Source organism: Triticum dicoccoides, chromosome 2A, assembly GCF_002162155.2.
Source record: "Triticum dicoccoides isolate Atlit2015 ecotype Zavitan chromosome 2A, WEW_v2.0, whole genome shotgun sequence".
Taxonomy (NCBI): Eukaryota; Viridiplantae; Streptophyta; class Magnoliopsida; order Poales; family Poaceae; genus Triticum; species Triticum dicoccoides.
Genome location: NC_041382.1, coordinates 361,257,786 through 361,266,472, shown reverse-complemented (window position 1 = coordinate 361,266,472; position 8,687 = coordinate 361,257,786). Strand labels below are relative to the sequence as shown.

The following is an 8,687-nucleotide window of genomic DNA, read 5'->3' as shown; positions in this document are numbered from 1 at the left end:
CACAATAAAGCTAAATCATACTCCGTCCGTTCCATAATGTAGTGCATACATATATTTTTAAAACTCAAAACTTTCAAAGTTCAACCAAGTTAATCGAAAAAACTATTTATATCTACAGTATCAAATATATATAATATGAATATGCGTCTCATGATGTATCTAATAGTGTCAAAAATGATATTCTAGATGTAGATATTTTTCTCTATAAACTTGGTCAAACTTTGTATAGTTTGACTTAGTATTAAGTATATATACATATGTATATATATATATATATATATATATATATTACATATATATATAGGAAAATAGTTGTATACTCCTGAGAGTACGTACTCCCGCTCCTCATATACCACATATATGAATCTTTTATACCTCTTTATTATTTTTAATATACTTCATTATTAACTACTAGATACCTTAAAATGATTTTCATGAAAAAAATTATGTGAGTCTACATATTTTTAAAGGTTTACATATATACTGATTTGTTCGTATGTGAAAAAGGTATATTGCAAAAAGTACGTTAAAAATGATATTTTTTTCCACAAAACTCGTATTGGGGTATCCTAGAATATTTAATGAAGTATATTGAGAATGATAAAGAGGTATAATTAATGCGTCTACAGGGTATATTGAAGATGGGAGTACATACTCCCGGGAGTATAGAAAATTAGTCCTATATATATGGAACGGAGGGAGTATTATGATATGCACTAGTACACTGCAGGTTTGAACAACCATCAGAGACGTCGAACAGTGATGATTTGAGGACAAATGCTAAGCAATGAAATTCACTTGGCAGGGACAAGAGATTCAGGAGAGAGGTACATAGTGGATCTGGAACTTTCTTAAGCCATTTGCTGAATAGAGAGATGGCAGATATAACACAGATAAAAAACAGAGCTAAAGGATAATAGACAAAAGATAAGGTTAGCATACTGCTAATCTCCTATCCGACAAACTAATTGCTCCCTATCTCTTCTGCATGCCACTGCAGGCATGTGTGACTGCTGCTGCCGAAGAGTTATCACACTGTGCAACTGCTCATGTTTTCAATATGCTTAACAATACCAACAGTAGGGAAACCTGGGTACAGTAATTTTTGGCATAAAACTGCAATATCATAGTTTAAGTCTCCAAGTTCCTTTCACGGTAAAAATAAGTGTTTACCAGGTTCATCACTAGTACCATCATAATTGATACAAATTAAGAAATGAAGAGAAGCAGCAGCATTTATTGTTCACATGTATTTTTGCAATGAGGTGTAATAGTTCCATTACTACCTGCTTGCGTAACCTTGATCTCCTCGCAGACTCCCTATTAGATTGTTTTCGCCTCTCCCTCTTAATTTCACGCTCATCCTGCCAAAATAGGAATGATTAAGAGCAGTAGAATCAGATAAGTAACACAGAAACATGGAAAAAAAATCTATGAGACCAGGTCTCACAGGCCAGCACGTGAGGTCCGCCCCGATGAATGATACGTGGCATTCACAATCTTAAAGAGCTACTCCCACTTTGCCCATTAATTACCAAATTCCTGAATGCAATTCCTACGCTTGAACAGGTATGTATACGTACACAAGTACACAGCGATTTAGGATTTGCTTGTTCTCGCTCTCGTTGATGACGGCCAAGCAAAAGGACTTCATCGCCTGTGGCCGCTCGGAACGACACATTGACAACTACTCGTCCATGGTCGTGCCGAATGATCTCGTCACCAGTATCCGCGCGAGACGGCCCTGTGGAGACTTCCTGTCAGTGGCCACGCTGGAAGACCTCGCCACCGGCGTTGCTGGCTGGGCGGACTTTACGTTGGTCACGCGCCAAGACGCCAATGCCGGTGGCTGGGTGGAGACCTCGTCGATGGCGGCTATGCTGGAAGACGACTCCTTGTTGATGGTGGTCACGCACCAAGACGTCCTCGCCGAGGGCGGGACTAACTCCTCAACGCCGGCTGGGTGCCAAGACGTATGCAGCTGCTCGTCATCAACACATTCCTTTCCTGCTGCAAGCGCGGCGATGTGTTGGTGCACGACCACCATATGTTCTTCTTGGCTTTGGAGTTGTATATAACCTTCATAGTTAGTAGATTAATTACTTTCAAGTTTCAGTATGAGCTATCTGAAGATTGGTTTAGCCAGCGAACTACTGTACTCGCTCAACCAGCCTAACTTTGCATGGATCACTCACCGGGAGTGGAAGAGTCCTAGACGAACAAGGCGTGTTAATTAGCTGACACTAGAACCACCGGCCGGGAGTCCGTCGTCTTGGACGAGTGCGGCGTCACATAGCAGCTGGATGCATCTTGTCGCACTACGCGTCTACCGGCGGCGAGGTCTTTCAATACGGCCATGGACAATAAGTCATCATAGGATCGTGCCACACAACCACCGGCAATGAGATCCTTTGGGGCGACCATGGCTAGGAGTCGTGGTAGCATGAAGCCACGCGGCCGCTAGCGAGGTGGTTCGGCGTGGCCATCGACGACAAGTCTTGGTTGCGTAGTACCGTGCAGCAGCCGGCGATGAGGTCATCCGGCGCCGCCATGCATGAGAGCAGCATGTGAGCCCTAGCTCATGGGGTGCGAGTTGTAGGTATCCCATACAACACGTTAGATACGTATACATGATTGGAGTCGGGAATGTGTAATGTAATTAGGCAAAGTGGGATTACACGTGCTTTGGGATTGGCATCGTGACGTGTCATCCATCAGGACGGGTCTCACATGCTGGCCCGTGAGACCTGGTCTCATAGAATTTTATTCCCAGAAACATGGTCTTTAAACATGTATTGTAAGACAAAAACCATTCACGCCGTGACTTTCGAGGCATTCCAAAACAGGCGCACATCAAAAAATCACTTTCTGGATGCTGCCATAAAAATTAGAAAAAAAGAATCTCCATACCAGCTGACCAACACCATCACATCGGGCAAGCGCCAAGCCAGGATTTGCTTCCCCCTGCACTGGGATCACAGCTAAGGATTGAGAAGCACTCCAAAGATCAATCCCTATGTTCAGATTTGGCGTGGCATTGGGAAGTGCTGCCCGCCCAGGCGCAGAAACTGGAAGCTTTGAGGCAGACCTCCCCTTCAACTGATACGGTGACTCGACAGCAGCATATGGAACAGCAGCAGCTTGAGACGGTTCACCTGGCAAATACCAATGTAATTATTCAATCTTCTAAAGGAACAACTGAAGCTACCAAATAGTTGAGCATCCGATGACCCACCTTCCGCTGAGGTATTACCAGATTTCCTCTTCTTAGGTGCAGACGAATCCTGAAGAGAGCCAATATAAACCACATAATAAAGTCATAAACATAGTAATTGCAAAAAAACAAGCAACTTTAAAATGCTCCCTTGCGTCACAGCAAGTTCTTCTGTACCTTTTGGTCAGTGTCATAATCTCTCGTGTCTGAAGACTCGTCACTGCCGCTCCCACAGCTGCACAAGAAAATTTAAATCCTAAATAATTTTTTTAAACTACATTAACAGATAGGTGAGGGAGAACAAAAAAGTACCTCTGCGAAGCGTCGTCGCCAGAGGGCGCAGCAGAACTGCCCTTCTCAGGAGACACGTCACCGCCCTTAGCCTTGCCCTTTCCTTCTGCCACAACTGGCGCAGCTGCGGCAGCAGCAACAGCTTCAGCAGTCGGGTAAGGAACACCCTGCGCAGAGGCAACGATTTCACCACCAAAAATCCCGCCAAATCCAAGTCCAATTCCCCCGATTGAGCATGAAACCGACTAGAAACGGAGACTTGTGCACTCACCGCGGCCATGGACGCGTGGGCGTAGTACGCCATCGCGGCCCCCGGGTGGTACATGGGGAACTGCACCGGCGCGCCGTACGATGTCCCTGAGGCCGCCGCCGCCGCCATCAGCTGCTGAATCAGAGGAAAAGCAACAACCTAGTCAAACACCCCGGCCTTTCCCCTCCTCGCCCAGCCCAAAATTGGACAATCTCGTACCTGCGCGGGCCAGGCGGCGTAGGGATGCCCCCCGGAGGCGTAGAACGCCTGTATCGAGGCGGCCCACTCTGCGTGGGACTGCGGCGCGGCGGTGGCCACAGCCACGGCGGCCGCGGGAGGCTCGGGCGGCTTGGGCTGCTCATCGGAGGAGGACGCCATGCGCGCTCGCGGGAGAGATCTAGGGTGTTCTGCACCTCCCCTGCACGAGAAGGAAGCGGCGGAGGTGGTGGGTATAGCGAGCCACCGGCGGTGGAGCTACCTGGGCGGTGTGGGGAAGCAGCAGCCGAGCAGGAGGGGCGAGCAGTGGGAGAGCAAAAAAGGCTAGGGTTTGGTGTCCTCTTACTGCGTGTACACCTCCCGGGTACACATAGCAATACCGACAAAAACGTGGCACGCGATGATTGGCTGCCAGTGGAGGTGTGGCCCGCCAAAACGTAAGACTGGTTGTAAGGCTAGTCGTAATGGAAGTATCATAAGTAGTACTCCCTCCTTCCATCAATATAGGGTCTAATGCGCTTTTTAAGACCGTCTTTGACTATTGACAAGATTAATAATACATGACATGCACAAGTGAAAATTATATCATTGAAAGCTCCTTTCACGCACGAATTTAAAGGTGTGCTTTGTGTAAGTTGCATGTCATATATTATTACTCTAATATTTGGTCAAAATTAGCCTCGCATTAGGCCCTATATAGATGAAAGGAGGAGTATCATGCATGCCAAGTAGGCAATTTTGATGATATGGCATAGCATTAAATGAAGAAAGAGATGGTTGAGTATCATACTCCCTCCGTCACAGTTTAGAAGACACAGTTAAATTTACGTGCGTTTCCATAATAGACAAGGTTTAGGGCGCATTGCATTTATTTCTAGTAGCTAATTAGTACTCCGATATACTATTTCTATATGCATGCGTAGTGTGAATGTTATTTTTTAGCCCATCTCACAACCAATAGATAACCACCTAGGTCCTAGAGAATTTCCAATCGCGTCTTCTAAACCGTGACGAAGGTAGTATCATGATACTGTATCATAATAAATGCAATGCTACTATATGTCATGCATGGCAATAAATAAAGTCATCTATGATACTAATACATGATACTATGCATTAGAGGGGTAGTATCACACACTAGTATCATATGCATGATACTAACTTATGATATTACCCATTACAAACAGCCTAAGGCTGTTTGTAATGGAGAGTATCATATACTAGTATCATGCATATGATACTAGTTTATGATACTACATCTGTAATGTATAGTATCATATGTTAGTATCATAGAGGATTACATTTATTGCCATGCATGACACAAAGTAGCACATCATTTAATATGAAACAGTATCATAATATGATACTCAAACCTCTCTTTCTTCATTTAACTCTATGTCACCTCATCTAAATTGCTTAGACTACCCACATTGGGAGTAACATAGACAGTAACATCACACATATCTAGATAAAATAGATGATGTGGCAATCAATAAATGAAGAAAGAGAGGTATGTAGTAACATAGCTAGTTACTACTAGTATGAGTAACATCACACATATCAAGGCAAGATGAGTCTATAGCCTAATAAATGAAGTGTTGTATGTTACTACACATATGTTACTCCCCACTATAGAAGTACTAACATAGAGTAGTAACATGGGCATTGTTACTAGTCTATGTTACTATCCATTGTGGCTAGTCTTAGTTGGCATGCATGATACTATCTATGATACTTTCATTACGGGCATCCTAATGGGGAGTATCATATACTAGTATCGTGCATATGATACTAGTGTATGATACTATCTCCCTAATACATAGTATCATATATTAGTATCATGTAGAACTCTATTTATTGTTATGCATGACACATAGTAGCATATCATTTATTATGATACATTATCATGATATGATACTAAACCCTTTTTTCTTCATTTAAGTCTATGACACATCATCAAAATTGTCTAGTTGACATGCATGATACTAGCTATGATACTACTATTACGACCAGCCTAAAAAGGAATGACACGTCGAGTTTCTTGGATCCTGGGTCCATGTGTCGGCTTCCTTAAATGCAAATCGGTGCGTCCGATGCGAGGCACCCAAACGAATCTTTATCTTTACTAGCAAAAGAGTCCGTGCGTTGCAACGAAAAAAAATACCACATGTGAAACAACATCATATTCAGATTATACACATTTTTCTAATCAATTTTCATATATAACATGCTAAATTAAAGTTAGGGTTTAAAAGATATGAATATTTTCTAAAGCATTTGAATCTATACTTAAACATCATTTAAAAATGGTTAACGAGTAAAAATAACGTCATATCAATATTGTACAGATTTTTTAATCAATTTTATAACATGTTAAATTCGAATTACGGTCTAAAAGATATGAATATTTTCTAAAACATTCAAATCTGTTCCTAAACCGAATTTAAAAGATGTTTGACTTGTAAAAGTAATGTCATATTCATATTGTACACATTTTTCTAATCAATTTTCATATATAACATGTTAAAATCAGAATTACGGTTAAAAAGATATGAATATATTTTTAAACGCTTAAATATGTTCCTAAACCGAATTTAAAAATGGTTGACGTGTAAAAATAATGTCATATTAATATTTTACACATTTTTATAATCAATTTTCTTATATAATATATTAAAACTATAGTTATGGTTTAAAAGATATGGTTATTTAAAAAAAGATATTTATTTTTAATAGACTGTGGGGTGATTAACGCATATATCGGGGTTTATGTAAAATGGCAAAAACAATTCGCAGTGACTTAATGTGGATCGTGGGTTAATTAGCATGAAAGATAGGGGCTTTTGTGTAAAATGCGAAAAAACGTTTCGTTCTCACTTAAAACGGGACAACAAGTTGAATTCTTTGAAACTAATGAACTTTTCTGCAAAATACCGTGAGACCAGAAGTGTTAACTGCTTTATTATTATAGGGAAGATTTTTATCTTTATACTATAATAAATCACGCATTGTTTCCGTCAGGTTCATCGTCACGCCTTTTTTAAATCCTTCTAATTTTGGGTATTCAACCCGCAATCAGTATTCAACCCACGATGCATCATGCACATTCACGTGCTGGACTAAAAAAACACGCCTTCATGTACGAATTTTCCCGTATGTAACAACAACACGTAGTGGGCTTCCCGATTGATCCATTGTCTATGTCACGCACCGTTTACAATTTGAGGGTTAATTCATCTATTGAAAATTTAATAGTCTCACATCGCTATTTTAATTCTAATTATTCCAATTTATATACTCATTTGAATTTTCTGAGATATCAATAAGGAGAAGTTAAGGATTGAGGATTCTAGAGAGTGTGACGAAGAGATCAGGAAAGAAGTGGGATGATTAAACCAGAGTGCAGATCGGACAAAGGAATAATGAGAAAAGAGAGGGCTAATCAAATCGGACGATCGACGGGCAACGGCAGCGGATGCGTGGCCTGCCAGATGAGGGAAGGTCGGGGTAGCTGCAGGAGAGGAAGCAGGGTGCGCAGGTGGCTCGAGGCGACGACAGCGGCGGGGGGGGGGGCATACGGCGCACCATGGCGGCTGCTCGTGACACTCGGTGAGTCGGTGCAGGAGTTGGCCGCCGCCCGTGGCGTAGAGAACAGGGGACGGAGGGAAGCTGCCCGGTGAAGGTTGGCTCGCCGGCCAGCTAGGTCATGGCTTTGGTGGGTGGGAGGCGTCGAGGGGGTCGAGGGCCTCCCTAGTGGCGTTGTGTGTGCGCGTGTAAGAGGCGGGATAGGAGAGGGTGAGAGGGGATCGGGCATGGGAAAGGAGAGACGAGACAAGGGGTCGATTGGAGTTGCTCGACCGGTTAGGGTTAGGGGAGAATTTCTGCTCGGCTTGCTCAGTGGAGGTGTGTAACACCCCGGATGTAACTTTCCCTATTTGTACTCCAACTCTTGCCGTTTCCGGCGTTATGTTATTTTATTTCCTCGGGTTCGGGTTTTTGTCTCCGTGTGTTGTTTTTCGTTGTCATGCATCTCATATCATGTCATCATGTGCATTGCATTTGCATACGTGTTCATCTCATGCATTCGAGCATTTTCCCCGTTGTCCGTTTTGCATTCCGGCGCTTCGTTCTCCTCCGGTGGTCATTTGTAGCTTTCTTTCGTGTGTGGAGATTAAATATTCCCGGATTGGACCGAGACTTGCCAAGCGGCCTTGCTTTACTACCGGTAGACCGCCTGTCAAGTTTCGTACCATTTGGACTTCGTTTGGTACTCCAACGGTTAACCGAGGGACCGAAAAGGCCTCGTGTGTGTTGCAGCCCAACACCCCTCCAATTTGGCCCAAAACCCACCAAACTCTGCTCCATGTCCTAAAGCGTTCGATCACGATCGCGTGGCCGAAAACCGCACCTCATTTGGACTCTCCTAGCTCCACTTATGCCTATATATACACCTCCCTCCATTTTCGGATCTTTCTCCCTCTCCGCAACCCTAAAAAAACAGGGATCTCTCCGCGCCGGACGTGTCCGTCCGCCGCCGGACACGCCGTCCCCAACCACGGGGCGCCATGTGGCACGCGCCGCCAACCTCCGCCACGGGCCCGAAGCCCATCTCCGGCCCCCGCGCGTCGCCACCGGGCCAGAGGAGGCGCCGCCCCGCGCCCTCTTCTTCCTCCTCGCCTACGGCCACTGCCGCCGTAATCCGGCGCACCCCGCCGC

The 8,687-nt window shown here is 44.0% G+C and overlaps 1 protein-coding gene across 3 annotated transcripts in view; it reads right to left on the bottom strand.

Moving 5' to 3' along the window:
• LOC119354592 (DNA-binding protein EMBP-1-like) overlaps positions 1-4,300 on the bottom strand; it is a 7,164-nt gene extending 2,864 nt beyond the window's left edge. Inside the window, exons 1-7 of one of the 3 annotated variants that reach the window (XM_037621303.1) lie at positions 3,975-4,300; positions 3,777-3,890; positions 3,527-3,672; positions 3,392-3,449; positions 3,236-3,284; positions 2,911-3,155; positions 1,287-1,364 (exon numbers count right to left, since the gene is read on the bottom strand). In XM_037621303.1, the coding sequence (XP_037477200.1) occupies positions 1,287-1,364; positions 2,911-3,155; positions 3,236-3,284; positions 3,392-3,449; positions 3,527-3,672; positions 3,777-3,890; positions 3,975-4,133 (849 nt within the window). In that variant the 5' untranslated portion in view covers positions 4,134-4,300. The remainder of the gene's footprint in view (positions 1-1,286; positions 1,365-2,910; positions 3,156-3,235; positions 3,285-3,391; positions 3,450-3,526; positions 3,673-3,776; positions 3,891-3,974) is intronic. The other 2 variants (XM_037621301.1, XM_037621302.1) reach the window with 2 other exon arrangements.
• Positions 4,301-8,687: the final 4,387 nt, after the last annotated feature.